The sequence below is a fragment of the Sebastes umbrosus genome, chromosome 10, assembly GCF_015220745.1.
Source record: "Sebastes umbrosus isolate fSebUmb1 chromosome 10, fSebUmb1.pri, whole genome shotgun sequence".
Taxonomy (NCBI): Eukaryota; Metazoa; Chordata; class Actinopteri; order Perciformes; family Sebastidae; genus Sebastes; species Sebastes umbrosus.
The window spans coordinates 25,589,008-25,612,170 of NC_051278.1; the positions used below are offsets into that span (position 1 = coordinate 25,589,008).

At 39.9% G+C, this 23,163-nt stretch overlaps 2 protein-coding genes across 3 annotated transcripts in view; both read right to left on the reverse strand.

The window, feature by feature from the left end:
- The window catches only part of parga (poly (ADP-ribose) glycohydrolase a), a 33,241-nt gene extending 31,613 nt beyond the window's left edge, over window positions 1-1,628 (reverse strand). Inside the window, exons 1-2 of one of the 2 annotated variants that reach the window (XM_037781692.1) lie at window positions 1,435-1,628; window positions 125-190 (exon numbers count right to left, since the gene is read on the reverse strand). In XM_037781692.1, coding sequence (XP_037637620.1) covers window positions 125-153 — 29 coding nt within the window. In that variant the 5' untranslated portion in view covers window positions 154-190; window positions 1,435-1,628. The remainder of the gene's footprint in view (window positions 1-124; window positions 191-1,434) is intronic. The other variant, XM_037781693.1, reaches the window with a different exon arrangement.
- Window positions 1,629-1,779: 151 nt separating this feature from the next.
- myofl (myoferlin like) lies at window positions 1,780-21,784 on the reverse strand. Its single transcript, XM_037783105.1, is given in 55 exon segments — window positions 1,780-2,562; window positions 2,695-2,842; window positions 2,950-3,059; window positions 3,142-3,335; window positions 3,459-3,558; window positions 3,685-3,826; window positions 3,920-4,015; window positions 4,097-4,185; window positions 4,340-4,479; window positions 5,145-5,293; window positions 5,422-5,592; window positions 5,701-5,792; window positions 5,932-6,087; window positions 6,741-6,869; window positions 7,294-7,392; window positions 7,478-7,492; window positions 7,580-7,650; window positions 8,528-8,693; window positions 8,786-8,947; window positions 9,151-9,252; window positions 9,342-9,500; window positions 9,632-9,813; window positions 9,940-10,017; window positions 10,159-10,246; window positions 10,516-10,680; window positions 10,775-10,914; window positions 11,018-11,120; window positions 11,911-12,025; window positions 12,381-12,544; window positions 12,636-12,767; window positions 12,874-13,029; window positions 13,121-13,313; window positions 13,476-13,564; window positions 13,566-13,586; window positions 13,683-13,807; window positions 14,115-14,292; window positions 14,537-14,650; window positions 14,769-14,893; window positions 15,011-15,043; window positions 15,143-15,225; window positions 15,314-15,357; window positions 15,456-15,524; window positions 15,620-15,723; window positions 15,810-15,936; window positions 16,051-16,166; window positions 16,256-16,286; window positions 16,429-16,479; window positions 16,603-16,665; window positions 17,031-17,159; window positions 17,533-17,702; window positions 18,388-18,484; window positions 18,664-18,772; window positions 20,947-21,038; window positions 21,182-21,237; window positions 21,697-21,784. Coding segments are annotated over 55 exon segments (6,159 nt in total). The 3' UTR covers window positions 1,780-2,523.
- Between the last annotated feature and the right edge of the window lie 1,379 nt (window positions 21,785-23,163).

Sequence of the window (23,163 nt, forward strand, 5' to 3'; positions counted from 1 at the left end):
GCACTTTGTTAACAAGTATATTCTATTGCTTAATTAGAAACGTACTTAGAACAAATCACGCAAGGCACAAGCATGTGTCCAGCTTGAGTACACAAAATCCTAATGCTAACTTGACTTGATTTACCTTCCTTGAGAATCCATCCCTTCATCCATCTTCCACAGGTCAGACAAGATGACTCAACAACAGCTGCTTGAGAAGGAAAAAGCATTCACATGTTAAGAAGCTGCGACATTTTTGATAATTTTATATATACACACAAGGTAAAATATAACTATATACTTCCCTGTTTTCAAACACTGGACTTTACATGAGTTCTTTTAAATCAAAGCTAAAAACGTTCTTGTTTGCTGCTGCCTTTTATTAAACCAGATAATGATCTTATACTGCACTAGAGCTTTTACTCTTGTGTGTTATATTCTATCTTAGCTTTTATTTTTAGCTTGTTTTTATTTTCTAATCTTTAATGTTTTTATAACTGTTTTAATTATGTCTTAATGTTCTTTTGCACTTTGTCGCAATGTTCTTGAATGTTTATGTAAAGCACTTTGAATTGCCCTGTTGCTGAAATGTGCTCTACAAATAAAGCTGCCTTGCCTTACATAAAGCCAAATGACAAAGCTTTGTTTATGCCTGGTCATAGACGAAAACTACACTTTGGACCTTTGGTAAGATAAGATAAGATAAGATGAACCTCTATTAATCCCCGGAGGGAAATTCAGGTGTCAAAGCAGCAACATCAGCAAACAGAGTGAAACACAGGAGAGGTAAAGGTATACAAACATTATAAAAACAATAATAGAGATATCAAAGATACAGGGTGAATGGGTGAACATAGTGTGTGCAGTCCGTCAATAAATACATGTAATATACATATGTGCAGTCTATAAAGTGGTATATAGGATGTATTGTGTAAAGTAAGTGTAAAGTGCGCCAGTGGTCAGAGTCCAAGATGGTTGAGGATATAGTGCAACACTGTACAGTAACACTGTGGTGTTTTGTTGGCTCCACTTTCTCATGTCATGAGGCTGAGGGGCTGAGTTGGGGTCTCAGCTTTCCATTAAGCTTCTTGCCAAGGCATCAGTTACAGTTTCTGACAGTCATTGCACTCAAACAAGCTCAGCAGCGAGAAAAGCTGCTGCTGGCAGCTTCAACAAAGCTACAGCTAGCTGGCTAACTAACCCCAACAAACCTTCTATGTTGACATTAACCTGCATTGAATACAACAGTTATTCAGCCTAACGTTAGTTGTACAGTGAGGGATTTGGTTAGTAGCTTCCTACTTTGATGCAAACTCATCTTTCAGGACAGAAAAACAAGTGCTGTTGAGCTAACTTAGCTTTGATTAGCTAGAGGTCTAAAGCTATCACTCGCTAGCTCTAGAGCTAACGTCAACAAGCTAACAGTGTCTATTAAAACAACAAGATACAACTTACAAGCCTCTCTTTGTGTGTACGTCTTCTGAGTTAGTTGCATTACATAATTATTTATTTATTTATTGTTATACACAACTCTTTCTCCCCCTGACCACACATCAGTCCAGATGTTATCCAGTCCAGTCATTGGTTTACTTTCACTTCGCTGTTTCAGGCAGCTGCTGCACCTTTACGGCAGGAACATCCGGACCAATCAGACATGTTTCTTGGGGAAAAGAGGCGGGATCATGAGTCGGTATCCTAGCAACTCAGGTCAAAAAGGAGTTTACTGTCGTGTAACCGTTAAAGAGGCATCACATCAATATACTAAAATTTAGAGAAAAGTAACAAAGTATAAACAATATGTCAAGTAAAAAATGTTTTATTTCATAATTCACAAGTAAAAAATTCTTAAAAATTGAATGTACATTTTCCATACTTTAACAAGTCACTTTGTTTTATGTTATACATGGTTTTAGCCTTAGTTCATTTATTTTTTTATTGCCTTAATTACTATTCGGTTGTCTCTTTATTACAGCCATGTTACTGAATTGTACTGTAATGACATAATGGCTTTGTATAAAGTGAATAAAAAAATATAGAAGTCTAATAGGTCTGGTTAACCACCATATTGATGCACTTTACATGTTAACAACCTAAAATGGACAGAAGGTGTACGTAGTTTTGATATTGCTATTTTAATGGTGGTAATAACATTGCTTTTTCTTATATTAATACTCCTCTACAGGTTGATAGTTTCCAAACATTTGCACTGATTTCAAATGTGTGCATAATTTAACAAAATATTAACTATTTGTTAATAACAAAGTTTATTAAAATATATAATACTTCACATTCTTGATTTTTTTTGGTCTAAATTTGAACATAAGATAGATTATTTGTAACACAAGAAATATACTGTAAGCAATACTGAGAGTGCAAAAAATAATGATTATGATACTGATACTGATTATGGGAGAGGAGAATGCTGAACATCAGTCTGCTATGGCATCAACAGAGGAAGTTATTGCATATTTCTGAGGGATGGTAACAGTGAAGAGGACTGTAGATTCTGCAGCAGGGAGGCAGACATCTTCTCTGCAATGCTCCTTAGGATTGAGGCTTCACAATCTTCATTGCGATGTAGTTCTGTAGATATGGAATAGACATTAAAATTCACTCCGATTACAAAATACTGCGGAATAACAATGTGTGATGGATAACAATTATTATGGGAGTTTCAGAAATATTACAATCGACAAATCAACACAGTAATCTTACTGGTAGGGAGTAGAGCATGATGCCGAGGAACAAGATAACCAGCAGAAGAATAATCGATATGACGAAAATCCATCTGAATCTGCGCCAAACGATGAACTTCATGGTCTTGCAAGGGTTTATAAACCAGAAGAATGACGTGTCCGGGCGGCTGTTGAATGGATGAACAGAGCAAGATATACGTAATTCATGTTAAGCAATTCATAGAACTACAAAAACACATTTTTGATTGTTTTAAAGACTTTAAAGATTTATTACTTGGGTGGGTCCAGTTTGGGATTCATGTTTGGCTCATCTCTTCCTTTCCCAGCAGGTCTGTCCTCCATCTCCTTCTCCTCCACTATTTCCAGTGTCATCTCTACCTTCCCCTGTGGAGTTTTGAAAAACAGTCTTAAACAGTTATAAGGGGGGAAAAAACTCTGAGGGACTTTGCTGAGGACATAAACTTACACCAAGCACATGTTTCCCATCCTGCTCGATCGCGCATGGCCACCAGCCTCGTACAGACTTCCGGGAGAAGAGTGAGTTGGGCAGAGGTTTTTTGGAGGGGACTGAGCCCGCCATCCCGGGCAACATCTTCAGGCTGCACTTTTCTGGGCTCTTAGCAGGAGAAATCAGATTGAGTATGTCCAGCTCAACTGAACCTGTAACAGAGATATAGATAAGAAATAATAATTAGTATTTTATTGTTGTAGTTCTCTATCTTTTAATGCCTTCCCTTTGTATGGTCATGGCATAAAATGGGGTTAATAACAATGCTGTTTCACCTAAGTAGTCATCCAAGGAGAATTTGTCATTGTCCCATATCTGGATGATCAATTTAGGAGGAATCCTGAATTCAGTTTTGTCCAGATTCCAAATGTGTTCCTGTAAAATACAGAAACTTCATTTAGATAATTACCTGCCATCATACCAGTACAAATTAAAATGATATGGTTATGAGCAGTAATCCCTGCTGCTGATGCTTTGTTCCTGCTCCATGATCTCACTCACTTTCTTCGAGACAATGCACAGCTGTTCTGCAGGCAGGTAGTCAAACCCAAAGATGAACCTCCAGTTGAAATTCCCATCACCATCCAGGGATCTGTAGTGGACATCAGTCTTCTGCTTGTTGTCCTCCATACCTGGCATCCATCTAAGAAATATGGTAATGTTGATTAGCTATATGTGAATGAGTCCAGTGGGTAGAAAAATACATATTTAAGCAAAACAGGATGAATTAATGTACCCTTTAACGTAGATGTCACTCATGTTTTCTCCGGTGATGCTTCTGTCATCCAGAGTGACATTCGCTGTGTTCCAAACGATGGCTCGCAAGACGTACCTGTTTTAAAATATATCGTTACATTTGATCCATACTGTAAATGTACTATGATAAAACATGATTTAGTCAAGTGTCTCTTACTTCTTGGCTTTGCGTGGAGTGATGTCACATGGGGGCCCTGGCAAACCAAGGCTCTTGGGGAAAATGTCCACCCACATTTGGATTCTTCCCTGTATTTGTGGAAGAGGATGACACTTTAAAAAAAAAAACTATCATACAACAACATTAAAATGTTAATTCCAGAGCTACTTTATCTATACTACCTGTAATTCTCTATAATTCTACTAAAACAAATGTGTGTAGTGTTACTGCTGATGTTTTAACCTGAGACAGGTTGGGTTGGTGGGAGCTGCACAGGGTTCTGGTCTCCACATGCTCTGGTGCCACGCCCTGGTTTCTGAGGACATGTAGGGCCAGCCTCTCTCTGGCTGGGCCCAAGTGCGGGTGGATCACAGTGTTTGCCTCTGCAAAGGGCACAGCAGATCACAAAAGTCAAGGAAGAAAGGACAATATAATGTATAGTAGAAGATTCATTTTAAAATCAAAGAAACGGCCAAAATGACAACAAAATACAATTGTAGCATTATAATTTATCATTGTTAAAGGTCTTATTGATAACATTTTTATGTAGACAAATATTTTTTTTAAATAATACATCCACAGAGCCTTTAGAAAGGTGCTGAATAAAAGTATGGCTTTTCCTGAAAAAAATTATTCTGATTGTGAATCAATCATTTCAAAAATGTTGGCGAGTCCAAAATTAATGTTTTGTTTATCTTTGTGGACGATATCTGACGTTTGGTTCCCACTTGTAACAGGGCTTGAGAGCCAATAGTTAAACGACGTTGGTATCACGTGGTATCTCTGTGTCATCAGTTAGTGTGTAGAAAAAACGGATAAATGTCTGAGTTTGATGTTAAGTGCCTGGCAACGACTTGTTGTGAAGTAAATGCAATGGAACGGGGGAGGGAGAATGAGACATCTAGTGGTTGAATGTTATCAATGTTATCAATAGCACCTTCAAATTTTCTACAAGGTATAATTATAAGATCAACTCATGGTCATTGTAGATAAGTAGTAATAATTCTACTAAAAAATATGATAATAGAGCATTCAAGAATGGCAGTACCAAAATCTTGCAGGTTGTATTGTTTTCCTGAGAAATTCAGTGAGCTGCCGTCTCCCTCTATGCGTGGAGGAGGGAAGCATCTCACTTTGGCCACGTCCTGGAGGATCTGAGAAGGCTTCAGTTGGTCTCTCCACTGATTGATCCCTGAGCTGCAAGAAAATTGTAGCTTTGTACAGTAGGTTTGGCTTTGAAACTAAAACACATCAAAGAAAAAGTTGTACGATGTATTGACTGTACTGTAGATATTGTACTGTACAGTATAAGAGTACATACTTACACACAGTAAGTCAGTGGCAGGCCACAGCAGGGCCTGAAACGAGACAGGAGTCTGTTCTCCAAATCGATGACTGTCTCACCCACTTTTTCATCTCTGCTCAGTAAGTCATAGTCATACACAGCAATCTTCAGATCCTTGTCTTGAGGCAGGAAGCAGGACATCTCAAACATCCTGGACAAAAAATGGAGGATATCATTTAAAGGTGCTCCTTTACGTTCCTACACATACTTAAAACTGGCCATAATCATTTGAAAGAACAAAAACACATCGCCGTCTCACCTCCCAAACTCTGGATTAAGGGTGTTTGGTTTGTAGTTGTCTCTGTCATCCAGTGTTTTTCTTCCCAGTCCAAGCTTAATGTATGGGTCACACTGACATGGGAATGCAAAAAATATATATATATCTTAGTTTCAGTAGCTTCAATCATATTTTTCACATAATGGATGCATGGTTGTGACTCGATCACTAAACCAGGGTGGTTGTTCAGTCGCATCTTCATATAATACTCACCATGCCATTTGTATCCTTAGGCTGCAGGTCAAGACAGCGCACCACGTAAATTCTGACCAGGCACTCCTGAGGTCCGCTCTCAGGAAGCTTTTTGAACTGGCGTGGTGGATCTGGCACTCCCGGGTCATCGGGCAGTGGGTAAATCTTGAATGAGCCCTGAATATCACCCGAGAGGACAGCACCATTAGTCATACAACATCTCTTCTACAAGCTAATTACATTCTATAGTTGCAACAATTAATCAATTAGTTGTCTTCGATTAAATTAATCACCAATTATTTTGATAATTGAATAATCGGTTTGAGTAATCTTTTAAGAAAAAAAAGTGAAAATTCTCTAATTCCAGCTTGTTAAATGTGATGAGTTTCTGGTTTCTTTATTCCTTAATGACAGTAAACTGAATAATCTTTGAGTTGTGGACAAAACAAGACATTTGAGGATGTCATCTTGGGCTTTGGGAAACACAGATTTTCACCATTACCTGACATTTTATAAAAGAAAACAAACTAATCGATTAATCGAGAAAAAAATGAATTGCAGTTCAAGATAGAGCTGAACTGAATTAAACATTCAGTATCATACACTAAAGCAAACTACCCCTTCACAGACAATCTGCACACTTCCCTGTATATATAATACTGACTATATACTGTGTTTATGAAATTCATAATTTATCCACCAGAGGGCAGACAGTGGCAAGGAAGAGTGACTGTGCAACAGGAAAAGCAGTGATTTCTCTTGTTTCAATAGTTCAGGTGTAATGGGATGCTGAGTGACAGGAATATTTCCTCAAAATGTGTCTTCTTTACCTTGAACTCTCCCACCACAGAGGGATCATCTTCCTCATCTTCGGTCTTTCCTCGCTGAAGTTTGAAAGTGGTGCAGAAATCGGTGAATCCCTCGAACTGTTCAACCTCTTCTAGTTCACTGTTAAATACCTGAAAACCACATAACACGATAACGCAACCACATCACAGATGGGATATCACAAATTGTTGTGTTATCTCCTAAACAAAACTCAATCAAACTGTCATTATTGTGAGCTTTCAACCTAACTGTTGACACCTTTGCTGTAAGTTTTCACAGAACTCCCACATTTGCCTTGCTATTTTTTATTTAAAAGAACTAACTACTGAATCTCCCGAATGTTTGACTGCTCTTGGGAGCATCTGAGAAAAAAAATCTTCATGTTTTGTATAGATACTACTGCAAACTCTTATCAAAAGGAACAAGAACAAGGATCTTTCTGGTCACAAGCCTGTCCGTCACAGCTAGCCTGCTGCAGCTTGTAAAACCAACACAAACAAGAAATCAAGGAAAGATTAAACCAATTATTGTGTTTGTGCAACGACATGTTCTTACCTGCAATGTGTCGTATCCCTTTTTCAGGTAAGGCCCACACTTTTCCTGCTCTCCAACAGAGGCATAGAACTTACTCCACCAGTCCACTGTTTCCTCCTCCTACATGATGCAAAATATTGATGAACTTAATATTTTTAGAGGTGCTATCTATCAGAAGACTATCTGTTAAAAGAGAAAATCTCACCGTTTCTGCTTGAAGCTGCAAGCAAACAAAGAATACTTGTCAATAAAATGAAGTAGATGTGAAAACATTGTCTCCCACATTTTGTGCATTATTATCATTTACCTCAGCTTTCACGATGGGTCTCTCCTCAATGTCTATGACAACATCTCCATGGGCAGCAGCTATCATGGCCCCTGCAAAGTCAAAGGAAACAGGATACAATGGGCCTCGTGAAAGAGCCACTCATACGAACAGATTCGTTGTATGAGTGATTTAGGAGAACTTGTCGCATTCACCAATTTTCTCATATTTAGTAGTTTAATTTACTGGTGGTCCAGACCTGTCGGAGGAGTCAAGTGCTCTGCTGTTATCCAAACCCAAGTTTTTCACTAATGGATTATATATTTAATTACTATGAAGTAATGTTGAGTTTGAAAATCCTATATAAATTACACTTTATAATTATGTTGATAATATCCTGTTTGACTCTGTAATTTGAATTATAATATAACTCTAAATGTGTTCATATAATCTAACGATATCATCATTCATTTAAATTGGCTATTGATTCTATTGTATAACACTACAATTACAATATGAACATCTCAAACTGCAAAACAACTTGAATTACGCACTAGTTGAAGGTTAATTTGTCTCTGTACATAACAAGGTCAACAGGAAGTGTAGCTAGGCACGTCATCACTTCTTTTGGCTGCGCGTCAGGCCCTCGGAAGAGAGAGTGTTTTTAGATGGCGTGCTGATATACTGGCAGAGACAGATGAATGGAGTAGGGCATGTAGCCTTATATGGTATCTTTGGAGCCTTAATTATGCTAATTTACAATTCTCATGAATGCACGCTCATTTACGCACAGGTGGCATTCATCATGATCACGCAGGTCATTTTCAGTTATCTGAATTTAGGAGCGTTTCCTGAATCTGATGTGGCACACTTGTAGGAGCCCACGGTACAGAAAAAAGTTAAGAATACCAAAATGTTCTTGCATGAGCCTCAACTGTACGTAGCTGAGTGTGTATGTATCTGCCTGAGTCCATGCATGTGTGTATATACCTCTAGCAGACATGCAGACTTCACTGTTAATGCGATACGGATCACAGCGGTACTCCTCCAGGCAGTCGATGGTGCACTGACCCACTACTGGTTTCCTACCGAATGGCCGGTGGTCGATTACCTTCAGCACAATGGGAGGGGTGTACATCTCGTCTTTGGGAAGAAGCTAAGGTGAGAGAACAATATGGAATATATGGAGAGTCTAGATATGAAAAAGGTATCTGAATATTTATTCTAGAAAGTTTGAGGGGTTCGTACCACTTTGAGCAGCAGCACAGATCCAGGGAAGTTGAGGTTCTTTCTGAAGTTCTTGATTACAGCGGTTTGAACAATCTCACCACCGCACTCCACTATCAAACTGGGGGAGGAAACTGTGGCCAACTGGTAGGTCTTCATGTTCCTCAAGCCCCAAGTCAAGACCTGGGAACAAATAAACACATGAATGCACTCGGAAAAACTAGTATGGCAGATTAAGGGACTAGCGTGGTGGTAGGAGATAGGTGAAAAGGGAGTTACAAGTGAGAAACCACAACAGAAATCTTAGGGTTGGGCTGATCTTGTCTGATCATGTAATGTGTGTGAAGGGAATTTATAGGGATTGGCAAAGCAGCAGGATGGTGTACCTCGATCGCAGTGAGATGCACTACTGGCCTGATTCCCTGGGGAACCATGTAGAGCTTCTCCCCCCGGCGAGGAGGCACCAGGGGCAGATCTCCGTCGTTCCCCTGGAGGGCAAAGCACAGCGACATCTCCTGAGTTCAGTTTCATAAAGTTAAAATTACAGTATGTTTACTTTCTTTAGTGTGTTCGTTACCTTGTTCTTCAGTAGGAGCTCTGCCGCCAGCAGTATCTCCCCAGCACTGCGACCTTTTTTGGTGACCGGGAACCACAGCAGCTTAGGGGTGACAGCCACACTGGGGTTCAGCTTCACTACTGGAGGGCATGAACAGCGACCCATGGGTTCATCTTTACCCTGGAAAAAAAAGCACAGCGGCACACAACGATTTAGCAAAGCTTGATGACATCCACCATGTAACCCCAGTTGAATTTCTAGGATAAAAGTCTGTGTGTAATTTGATTTGGCAGATCAAATATACAACGTACTACTTGATCACTGTCACACAGCTCCAACACCACATCAGGAGGGCTGCGGGCGATAGTTTGTGGGTCTCCGTAGATTTCAATGTCCTCGAAGATGAGAGTCTGATCCCATGTGGGGTTCAGGGTGGAACTTATGACTTCTGTGGTCTTACTCACATGGAGGAATGACACATGGGCGTAGGGATCTGGAGAGGAGCAGGAGTATTAGAACGTGTGAACCTGTGATGTTTAATGTCATTTTTACTTTTGTACATCCTGAGTAGATTTCATTTATTCCTCTTGATCAAGATTGTACTTTGCGTTATTTTTACCTGAGAAGCTGTCTTTGTCCATGGCACAGAGATTCCTCGCCTGATACACGTACACTCTCAGATGGTAAAGGTAAGACCCTGAGGGGAGATAACATTTATCAGCATGTTTAAACTGTGTTTACTGAGTTCTTGATTCAATGTTATCTTGCATCAGGAAGTTTGACGAAATTATCAGCATGAGTGACCAGGAATTATCTTTATCTTGACCCAACTACTTACAGCTAAAGTGGCAGGAAACAGTGGGTGTGGTGGCGCCAAACGGCTTGGCTCTATCCGTTTTACTGGCCTTCTCGTCAACATCGACCCCCTGTTAATAAAAACAAAACGCAGGGTGAGGTGCTTAAGAGAACAAAATTTAAGAAAATGTAAAGAAAAGAATGCAGAACAAAAATAGACTTCCTGAGAGATTTGCCAATGTCTGAGAGGAAGAGACGCATGCAGGAGAATAATGAGAGGATATGACTCAGGTGGCATAAAGTAACTGTTGTTGCCATGACAACAAAGATTTGTCGGGGGAAACGTAAGAATACGACAGATATTTAGCAATGTTTCTCCAGTGTCTTAAGTAAGACTCACTAATGCCCCTTCCAATCTGAAGATGGCGGAGGACCCGGTGCTGTCTGATGGGACCATCTTTTTTCTCCAACGGCGGCGGCGGAACGTGTCAGAAGAGCGCTCCTTCCTGTGGAACTTCCAGCCAATCAGGGAAGAGTACTCCCAGCCTTCCCCTGGTTCTTGCCTCTGTGGAAGAGACAAGGACAGGAAAAGAATGAGACTCAACATCTCTTAAATCAACTCTTTTTCTCATCTACCTCTACCTCTACCTCTCCCTCACCTCAGTGACAGCCTTTTTATCAGATGTCTTCCTCCGTGGTCGTATGTGTCTCTTCCTCCGATGGACATGATACATTTTCTCTGTTGCAACCCAGGATTTGGGCTTATCATCGGGAGGAATGGTAAGGCCGTATTCCCAACCTAGTGTCAAAAGACACACACAGACCAAGTTAAACTTGCACTATTTCAAACATGAAAACACAACAAAGAGAAGATTTTGATTCAGTTGTTGTGTTCATGTCACCGCTCTCATCGACAGCCTTGTTGCTGTCAAAGCTCCACACATCCTCCCAGCTCCATCCAGGTGGACACTCAAACTCCTCTCGGCTCCGAACCTTTTCTCCATTCTAGACAACACAGACCCTCTGTCATTAATTTAAGTGATGATGAATATATATTAATAAACACAAAATATTTCCATTTTTAAAGTAATTTAAGAAAATATACTCATAAATACATACAAATACTGACTGATTACAGCTCCACAAATACTTTGAATCTCTTTCTGATATTACTAGATATAATTAAAATCCTTAAAGCTGCATTAACTCATTTCTTTGGCTACTCGGGGCCTTATGAAATCCTATATTATACTGGTTCTTTAGCTGCTAAATGCTCCACTATGTTCACCAGCTAGTTGCTAATTTTGTGTTTGACTTTTCTTGCTGGGAAAGTAGCGTACAGTCTGTTTATCAGAGATTTTTATCTGAAAACAGCTGTCTGCTGTGTCTGAATTGAAAGTGAATCAAAACAGTAAAGTTACGAGCCATAAAATCAAAACAATGAGCTGAAAGATGCCAAAACGCTCCAAAGAGCTGAGGAGATAGTTCTCTGCAGGTCCATCACTTTGGCTATTGTTCAGATTACACATACACAAATTATGTCATAATCATTAGTAGCAGCCCTAATAAAAGCTACATATCAAAACCAGAAAGACACCGGGGTCACATACATAAAAGTCCATATGTTTATTACATAAATTCAACCACAAGGCAACCCACCTTTCCTAAGTGCATAATAGCGCAAGAGGAAACGGTTAACAATGGAACCTAACATGAATAAACAGGCTTTTGTCCTGTAATCTTCACTCACATTTTTCACAAAAATGAAACGTGTGTATGTGTGTGTAGGTCGTACCACGTCTGTGAAGGGCTCTGCAGCGTCTGCCCACTCCCCACCAGGGAATCGAGTTTGATTCTGAAATACTTCATCGGTGAACTCTGTGTGGCCCGCGTCTGCTTCTGTCATCAGGCTGTAGAAAATACCACCACAACACATAGGTTGATGTGACTCAGACAGCAGCTACAGTATGTAGGATCATGATGAATTGTTTACATGAGCCTTAGAGGGAAGGAGACCTCCTGAAACCAAAACACTGGCTAAATTCCTTTTCATTTCCTGTGATTGTGTTCACGACTTGGCTGGTACAGTCACTGATTTATGATTACTACTTAATAGAGGATAGAGCTGAAATACAGTATGAACAGGATTCTGGAGTTTGTTCAACTGCACAGTGATAACAGGATGTTTGTACTTGAGACTCAGCAAGCCATGAATCACGAAGGTCTGTGTGCTTGTGTGTGATAAAGTGAGTTTCTTAAACTCACCATCGGTTGGGGTCAACAAACCAGTCTTCCTCCCAATCCCATCCACGTGGTGGCAGAAAGTGTTCTTTGTTGAGTTTCACCTTTCCAGTCATATCTGAGAACTTATGGCGACCGACCAGGCCCATAGTTCCCCACTTCTTTAAAACATGGGCCTGGTTCTCATACTGCGGAAAGAAAGTTAGAGATGGCACAACTGAAATCAGATTATATGTAGATGTATTTAAAGAAAGCTAATGTTTTGTGTAGCTACTGTACCAGTTCAGCATACACGCTGAAGTTTCCTTCTGAGAAGCTGTTGAACTTCTTCTCATGTTCAGAGAGGCCGAGCCACATGTTGACCCGCAGCTGAACAGGGACCTTCACACCTTTGTTTTTGTCCATGGGGTACTGACAAACAAAAATGATGAGAGTGGGAACTCATTCTAAAATATAACAGTGATATATATAATTAAAAGTTGATAAGTGGGTTACTGTATGTTGGCTAGTTTTGTACCTGCATGAAAATGGTCTGGGTCCGTCCACAGTATTTGCCACGCGCCTGTTCGCTAAAGTTGGAGAACAGGATCTGGTTTGCTGGGACTCGAGCAAAAGCCACCCGCTTCTCTCCTCTTAACATCCAGATGATCACATCTGGCATGCTGTTCTGAGGCTGTTGGAGACACACAACATTTCAGTTGCATAATCAAGTTTCATTCACGTCTTTTTGAGCTACATAACATGTTCTTTTTGCTTTTCCTGACCTCCTCTGCCAGCTGCTTGATTCTGTCCAACCAGTCCTCAATGTCACCAACAGTAGCCTTAACATCTGTGGCCTGCTCTCTCACGAGATTGGCCATCTCTCTGATACTGTCCACAGCGGCATCGCGCAGCATTTTCAACTGGATATCCAGTTCAGTCACATTAGGCTGGCCCTCCAGCACTGGGAGCTGGGAACTGTCAAAAAACTTTGTTAGTGAGAGTTAAAACAATGACATAACTCAAGCCAAACAACCACCTGCAAAGGCAATAACCACACTACAGTTGAAAGTAATGATAAGTTGCATTACTTCATACAACACACAGGTCCAGTGTAGGATCTGTCTGGTCATGTCTTACCTGTTCAGGTCCTCAATCATGTGGTTGATGAGCTTGATCCAAATCTCTGCCAGACGTGTCTCAGACTCCTTGGCTAAGATGGCTGTTTTTTAAAGAAGTGAGGTGGGACTCCTAAAAAAAATAACAAAGGCAGATATAAAAGGAAATTAATGAGCAGTACTACCTGTGTAGACATGTACAAGATGTGCCACTGTGAATTGTTCTCACCAGTCTCTCAGCAATGAAGAGGAGGATGTTGACAGAGTCCAGGCGGTGGCTGATGTCTTCCCAGAACGAGGTGAGAATCACTACGGGCTTAGTGTCAGCCCAGGGCAGGTAATGGTAGTGATTACCTGTGGGATAGAAAACAAATATACCCAGTCATTTTAAACACAAGTTGTGGAGTGGACCGCTCAGTAACGTTTGGTGTCCATGTGGTTCATGACACCTTAAACACAGACTTAAAGCATGGAAAACAGTTTAACTAAAGAATTATCTGATGTCTAACACTTTTCAATAAAAAAAATACATTTAACAAGGGTTGAATACTATGTAATGCACGTGGAGCTCCTTCATGCTCCTGAACTAAAATATCCTCCTAGATTATAAAATGGATTAAATCTTTAAGTCATTTTTTGAATTCTTGCTGACTTTTCATACCATCAAACACAGCAAAGCTGTACTGGGTGGTGGACGACAGGGGCTTGCAGGTGGCATCCAGCTTGTTACCATAGTTACCAATGCTGACCTCGAACTGGATCGGCTCGCCCGGCTCTTGGAGCATGCACGCACTGTGGAACACAGCGCACAGACAGTACTTCCTCCTTCGCTGGTATTTCTGCACTCAATTAAAAAAGGATGTGGCAGTGTTAGAGGTTAGGGCAGGATTATTTTTGTCTCTGTTATCAACTAGAAACCTCTTTTTGCGAGACACCGCAAGTTACTGATATTTTCTAATAACATTGTCAACAAAAAAAAAGTAGTTATATTAAATTGTAGATTCAAAACCTTGGTTTATTAAGGATTATTATATAAATCAAATACATTAGGAGACAGCAGTAGTTACAGTAGACAGTATATACCTGTGCCACCAGGATGTCATCACTGGAGATGTCATCCACATTCTTATCAGCCTTTCCTTCCAGCTGAGTGGACAGCTCAACAAGGACCCTCCCTCTGTAAGCGACCCCTTCACCCTGCAACAGATCAAAATGCAAAAACCTCATGTACACATTGTCATGCAGGTGAAATGTCCCGCGTGTCCTATACCTACAGTACTGAATCCTCTGTACTGAGCTGATAGGGTAGTCTTACCTTTCCAAAGTTGAGTTCGTCGTACGGGTCGGCCAGGCCAGTGAATTCTCTTGGGCTACCGTACAGATTGACATAGCAAGGCCCAAAAGCCGGGAGAAAACCAACCTCCGATGCTGCGGTGCTCACTGTAACATACAGACACAGTTTCAAGGGTTATAAAGCAATGAAGTGCATGAGAATAGGTACACAAACAGGAGCATAACGTTAAACACAAGGCAAAATGATGATCATTTCTTACGTACAGTCAGACAGTGTTTTGCAATCGGCTCGTGCATCTGTTTACAGTGGGGGGGGGAACATATATTAAATGTCATATTGCAATATTAAAAATGTAGAACACTGACTGACAACAGTCCTAGAGATTACATGATTACCTTCAATCTCTCCACCAGAGGAAGAAATTTGGCTCAGATTTAAAAACGTTGTTCCTATGGCATCATCCTTGCTCGCACGATCCCTGCCAAGAGTAAACTGGAATGTCAAATATTGGTTGCGATATTATTGTCACTTGTGCAGCTGTGTATGAATGAATTTAAAGCTCTTACCAGTCATATATGGTCAACTTTACATGTTCACACATGGATGGGAACTACGGAGGCAGACAGAGGCATGTGTTGATTTGTGCTGAAGTGTTTTGGAACTGTGAAGCAAGCCCATAAGATATATCTTAATATGCAACTTTCTTACCTTGACTTGGAGATTGATGAGTTGATTCCACTCCGGATTCGAATTTTTCTCAATTATTTTGGTCCTCAGCTATAACAAAGAAAATACCATTACATATTAATAATATCCACAAAGTTAGAACATTAAAAAAAAACATTGTTTCTTTTTAGTTAAACATTAAATACCTTCTTGCCAGCAAAGCTGACTTCCACATATGGATCCACCAAGTTTTTCTGGTCTCCATCCCCTCCAAAGACCTGTTTTACTGTCTGAATGAAGGCATCATCCACTGCAAAATAAAGTAAAATAGAAGATTTTCAAGGGCATTTGATTACATTAAACCACAATGGTTGCAAGAATTTATGGGTCACTTACTCTGTGGCATATCCTCGGCACGGAAGACTTTGAGGGTGAGCGTGGCCCATCGCATTGTGACACCGGCTGGCAGCAAAAGGTTGCTTTCTATGTCGTCCTGCTCCTCACTTATGTCTCTCCTCTCAGACTGGAGGAGAGGAAAAGAGAGGATTAGGAGTTTATCATGGTCTTTTTTCAAAACTGATCTGTACTCTGTGTCTAGTAGAAAGAAACTTGATGGTAAGAAAGAAGGTGCACGCACCGGTGGCTCATCTCCAGTGCCCACAACAAAGATGCTGACTTTCAGGTAACCTCTGGCCCCCGAGTTAGAGTCATCAGGGTCACTCAGGAGGAGCCACTTCCTCATTATGGCATGACCTGGACATGGTATAAACACCTACAATATAATATAAACAAACAAAATCTAAATTTTTCCGAGAGGATGCATTTTACATGGAAATACTGACCTGATTCATCATAGATGTTGCCAACATCCATCTGGGTAAGCAAGAAAAAAAAACATTTTAATTATTGGAAATTTTGAAATATTTTCTGGTGATCTGCTAAATCACAGGTCAAACTTCTGAATTAAATAGAATAGAATCTAGAATACAATAAATAACCACTTCAATTGGCATACCTTGAACTCTCCCATTAGACTATCAGCTCTGAGGGAGAAGGAGTCATAAACCTGTCAAGGAAAACACAGCTTTATAGCTTCATGTAGAAATTCCCTGATTTTAAAACCACACAATGAATGGTCTTTTTTTATTTTTGAAAAAGAAAATTGCATTAAAAGGAGTTTTCTACGCACCCGAAGACTAATACTCTCGTCAAACAGCTCTGAGGGGAGCATGTTAACGTTGTAGAAAAAGATCTGAAGGACAGAAACAAGTCATTAATGAATGAGTATTTCCCTTGTCACTTTATGCACACAACAGATTTTGATGTCAGACAATCAGTGATTGTGACAAACATTACAGGACTTATAATTGAGACAAAGGAAAATGCATATGAGGGCAGTTAGATATGAGAGAAAGCTGAAGACACTACTTTTAAGGTCCGCTGTCATTGCACAGCTGCCGATACAGAGAGAAACACGCCAGAGTGTTATTAAAGCTGGTGGGGATTATGTGGCAAAGATAGAAGACAAGATGATGTTGACAAGCAAGCAAAAAGGCAAAAGTAAGAGATCAGTTATGAATTTCTATAGGATGTGGTATTTTTTTGTGGACTCATTACCTCGTCAAAAAAGGGGTTATTTCCTCTTCTAATTCTGGTCCTGTGGGTCTGTCCGCATACATTCACCTTAACCACTGGCTTGATGTTGTTGCCAGGCAGCTGTCGACCATTGATAACCCGAATACGAATCTGCACATTGCAAGCAACAGTGAGGCAGCTGAACAAACAATTTATCTAGGTCCTTTTTGAAAAAACACCATTGATTCATTGGGTTGACAAACACCGATTTATTCAGTACAGACTGCTCGAATACATTTCCAGATCTGTTACGGGAACAAAAATATGTTCCCAAAGAAAATCACATGCATGAAATTGCTTGCTCTGATGCAGAACCAAGAGAAGGTTCACACGTTATGTTCACATGTAACATGATATGAAGGATACACTATCTATTGGCTTCAATGTATATCTGCACTGGTGAAGCCTGCTGTCATTCATGAGAATTCCCTAAACTGGCATCTGTGATTATCCAGAAACACAGTAATCAAAACACGGACAATACCTGGAAGTCCTGAGGCTTATTGGTCAAGGCTCTATGCCTCTTACGGCTGAGACGGACTGGCTTGTGTCTGGGTTTCCCAGGCTGGTTTGGCAAGGTGGGAGCACCTGGGCTTCCACTCTGACCTCCTCCCTCCACGTCTGCCTCACCCTCATCAGCCTCATCACTGCATCCTGTGGAGCAAAACTGCAATAATCAACATTCTCTTAATTCCAAAAACCTGACACCCTGGGAGTGTGTGATGTATCTGCTAACCTACTAACAACACGGCAGACACTTTTAAAAAAAGAAAATCTGAATGAAATCACGACGACAATAATCAGAGAGTTTCTTTCCATTAGGAGATACCTAAAAACGTACATGCCTTACCAGTAATATCAAAACAGTTCTATGAATAGTGATAACGGCAGCCAATAAGCATCTTGTACTTCATTGGAAGACAGTAATCCTTTTTCTGTATCAAACTGTTTCAGTGAGTTGTTATCCAGTGTTACATATGAAAAAATGATGTATAATTTAAGGAAAAACCCCAATGAATTTTATAAAGTTTGTGCCCCCTTTTTAGATTTCATAAAAAAACACAATCCAGTTGCTGAGAGGGTGTGCTGGTGTTAAAAATACTATTTTTGTGACTTTTTATTTCTTTACTTTATTATTTTTATATCCCTTTTTTCTGTGTGTTCATTGATTAATTGTTTGTCTTTGTGTTTTTGTTTTACTTATTATTGTGACTTATGGAAATTATCAATATGAATTATTGTAAAAGAGGGTGATGTCTTGTTTTGTTATTTTGGGAGGTAATAGAAGAAATCAGACAATACCATCTCTTTGCATTTCCTCGACTAACTTTCTACTTACCAGTATCCACATGAGATGTGTCTCCATCCTGTTGGTCGTTTACGTTTGGAGCAGCGTTGGCAGGAGGCTCATACAAAATACGCAAATTAATGCGTGCCTGAAAAAAAGTAAATGCTTTCTTAGTTACATCTAGTGTATATGTCTAACACCAAATTATATCATAGGATTCAGCAAATTCAACCACTTCCTGCGGATCTATACAGATACCAGACACCATCCACTATTCAGTGTCATAAAATTGCAAAAGTGTCACATATAAGTGAAAAATGTATTCACCCCAATAGCCTGTTGTTTCTCATTGATCAAGGGCACATTCTTGGATGGGAGGGAGTCCATGTGACCAGTGGACAAGTCTTTCAGAGAGATTTTCGCCGAGCCAATGAACCTGAAAAGCAATCAAATACATTTTCCTTTGGTCAGACAATCATACAGTACATACTTCAGCAAATAAATCAATGCAGCGGGATGGAAACAAATGTCGACAACAGGGAGGATGCGTTGGTTCCGCAATCTGTGACAAACTTATGCAATTACACCACATGAACTGGATGTAGTGTTTGTGACTGTAATTGCTCGTTGCTCTGGATAGTTGGCGGTTTGAACTTCCCTATTTCACTTCTTCACATTATTATGCCAAACCAAGCAACAACACCCACTTCTTCTACCAAACATATGTCATGTAGCAACAGTGAATAATAATCACACTGGACTGCAACACATCGGGCATTTTCTAAAATCATCCCAAACCAAATAACAACATGACAAACATGCACTTTGCCTGCATGCTAATTCTTTGTCAAAACAGCCATTTGGGAGCAGCAGTAGCATCTTTTAAGAGAACAATGGGATACTTTGCTGTGCGACACGGACCAGCTGGACCTGGTAACACAGGCAAGCCCCCAAGATGATGAAAAAGTGCACAAGAAAGAGCAGGAAGATGGAAACAATTAACATCTGCCACAGGCATGTGTTGGGCAAACATAGAGCAAAGGAGGCGGGTGGAAAGGCAGTTTTAAGTAAGTAACACAAGAGCAGGCAAAGTCATATTCATGATTATGCTCAGGCTCTGTTTTCTCAACAGTTGTGCCATTATTTATGGTCACACAGAGCTTCAAAAACTTGGGTTGTCCTTGGAAAGCAGGGTTAGCTGTGGAGGATAAAACAGAGAGGAAATCTGGTATGGCAATATACTGTCTCTACAGTAGAGAATTCCCTGTCTCGACCATCGCAGAGCCAACATGCAAGGACTGGTTTATACAAATTAACGTTGTACATTACTTGCCTCAGAAACTGTAAACTAGTCTCAAGTATTTAGAACAGCTTCATTGAGAAAACGAAACTGATTTTTTTAAACACAGTGAAAGAGCCAGATAACAATTTGCCTGGCACACTGATATATTTCCACTGCTTACATATCACTTTTAAACAAAGCTAATTTAGAAGTAAAGCAATCTTTGCCAAATAAACTGAGCTTGAGCAAATAGTCTGGCTTGTTTGATGGTTCCATAGATTAGATACCCCCCTTATGCTCTTTGAGTCCTATTCCTTTCCTAGATTTGGGGGAGAGTTGGTCACAAAGTGTTAACCTGCATGTTCAATCAAACATATTTCCCTCCACAATGAGGTTTACTGTCTGTCTAGAAGTTTATTTGGCATATAGGATTACGGGCTGAGTTACAACTAGTCATCACAGATGTGCCAATGACAAGCCAGCGCAAGCTCTCTTATTCACCCCCCTCGTGCGTTGCAGGCAACGATCATGGAAAAATATCCAAGTGTGTGCGTGGCTGATGGAGACATCCTCCACCCACCCCTTGTGCCTGCCCCAGAATAACTTATATTATACACAATCAGTCACTAGAGTGACTCAGACACTGACTGAGAGTCACAATGTTACAAAATGCATGTATGTGCCTAACAAACAGATAAACAATAGAACATTTAAATTAAGGGTTGTAAACTACATATTGTGGCAGTCTGAGTCTACCGTAGGGAAGGATAAAAAGAAGTGACCTTTTTCCTTTTAAGGCAACATTCCTCGTAAGAGGAGTGAAGTTGTGTGAGGTAGACAAAACAACTTCTATCTAACACTGCTGCAAGTCTTAACATGGTCGCAGTGAGTCCTGTGGGGTTAAGTTAAAACCTGCTGCTCTGCTCTTTAAAAAAAGATCATAATAACAACTCTCAACCACACTGTTGGAATGACTAACGTAGGTGCAGTATCGGTAGCTGCAGTACAACTTTCACAGATAGTGATCACACGTCTACCTTCTCAAAAGGTAAACCTTTGAGGCGTAGTGAGGTTTTCCCTTTCAGTCCTTACCTGCACTACATAGGTGTTTGTTTAGAGAGGGGTTTCTGTAAAGCCCGCCTACACTCAGTCGAGGGGAAGTTGTTTGAATGATCAGTATTTAGTCATACTGGGAGGTAGACTGAGGGTCATGTATTCATTCACTCCAAAAAAACAAAAACAAATAAAGTCTTTAGCACACTTTGAGCACACAATATGAAATATGCAAATGTCACAGTTTCAATGTCTGATGCTTGTCATATACATACTTGTCTTTGCCGATTGTTTCATAGTCTTTGACAATCACGTCGATGAATGACGATGCATCCAAAGGAGAGTCTTTCAGATCAAAATCAAGCCACTGTAATTACAGGGAAGCATCCTTTACAATCAGGTAAAACAACAACATACAGTAACTGAGGTAATAGCAGTTCTCAGGTGAGTCATTTCCCAGCCAACGCACTGTAACTGTCACACAGTACAGTTAACTCATTCTGCACTTACTTCATTCCACACAGGCTCCAATTCATTGTCAATTGCTTTGGTTTTCTTCGTTTCATCTGCAAACACAATGAGCGGTGTCAGATTTATTTGCAAAAACTCATAATCTGGTGTAACAACATTATATCCTATAGAGGAAACAGTAGACACAAACACTTCTTCCAAAAATATATATGACTGAATCAACATTTTGGAAACACTTAATGCACTAAAGCATCTAATCTTGTAAATATGAAGATCAAGCCTTGTGGCCACAGAAAGTTGCTCTTCTCTGTGGACAGAGAGCTATTCTGCCCTTATAAGGATGCACTCTTCGTTTTGATGATGAATTACTGTCAAAGTATTCCAATTAGGCTTTAAGAATAGATGCATTTGACTGCAAAACTGATGTTCAAAAAGTACAGGATGAGAGAAAAGATAATAGAAAGTGAAACACTGTGCATGATCAATCTGCTCGAGTTAACAGAGCATACAGCAGTTTCCCCAGAAAAAAACAACAGTAAAAGCAATAGTCTCACCTCTAAAGACAATCCCAACTATTGGATCTGGGTTTCCAAATTTCTTTTTGGGGATCCCACTAGCAGACTCAACAATGACCCGCAGCATTTTGATAAAGTCCAAATTTATTCACAGAAACGATTCATATTCCGATGAGAGAGAAGGAGCCCTCACAGAGGGAACTGAAACGTACAGATGTGCACAAGAGAGGAGTGGATACCAGAGGGGACAGCCTCACTGCATGAGTCACAGGCATGAAACACACCAGCCAGATGCAGCCAGCCAGCCAGCATGGGTGAGGACAGTTAATGGGTGAGAAAGACACAAAAGTGACCTGGAAAAGGACAGACTAGCTTTCTCATTACCTTTTTCATACTTATAACTAAATATTGCTTTGCATCATTGTGCAGAACTATGAGATAAGCCATGCACCATCCAGGCAAAGCAGCAGAGTTGGTCCACTCTTCTGTTGAGCTCCAGCGCTCCCCAGAGGCATGGTAAGTAATTGTAAGTAAATTTGGAACAAGCTCCCAGAAACCTGCAGGACCAACTCCAACTCTGAGTTCTTCTAAATCAAAGCTTAAAACGTTCCTGTTTGCTGCTGCCTTTTATTAAACCAGATAATGATCTTATATACTGCACTAGAGCTTTTACTCGTGTGTGTTATATTCTATTTTAGCTTTTATCCTAGCTTTTATTTTTAGCTTGTTTTTATTTTCTAATCTTTAATGTTTTTATAACTGTTTTAATTATGTCTTAATGTTCTTTTGCACTTTGTCGTAATGTTCTTGAATGTTTATGTAAAGCACTTTAAATTGCCCTGTTGCTGAAATGTGCTATACAAATAAAGCTGCCTTGCCTTAAATATCACATATCTTCTTTATGACTTTTAAATTTCACTGGGTTTTTTTTAGAATATTTTATTTTCAAATTTTTTAGTTAACCAAATATACAAAACATACAAAACACAAACTCACACAAACATGGCTCCAAATTCCCTCCCTATCCCACCCACATACAGACTAAAAAAGAAACCATACTCAAAAGGAGTATAGGCTAGTTAATTATCAATTGAATTAAAAAGGATATAGAAAAAACAAATTAAATACACAAATAAAGAAATCATAAATAACGAGATGCAGTGTTCTGACTTATTCAGATGACTAATGATGTATCAAGTATGATAATTTTTCTTGAATGTATATGTAAAGCACTTTGAATTGCTCTGTTGCTGAAATGTGCTCTACAAATAAAGCTGCCTGCCTTGCCTTGCCTCAGTAATGCGTCCTTCCCGCGCTGTCGGAAATTACTTACAAGCTAATTTAGCTAGACGTAAAACATGCTAGTTTTCCATATTGTTTCCAATTAAGCAAGTACGTTGATAAGATATAAACACAAATAAAACACACATATCATTAAGTCACTAAAAACGCTTCTCCAGAGACAATATTATTGTTATTTCCAATTTTTTTTGCACGGAACTGCGC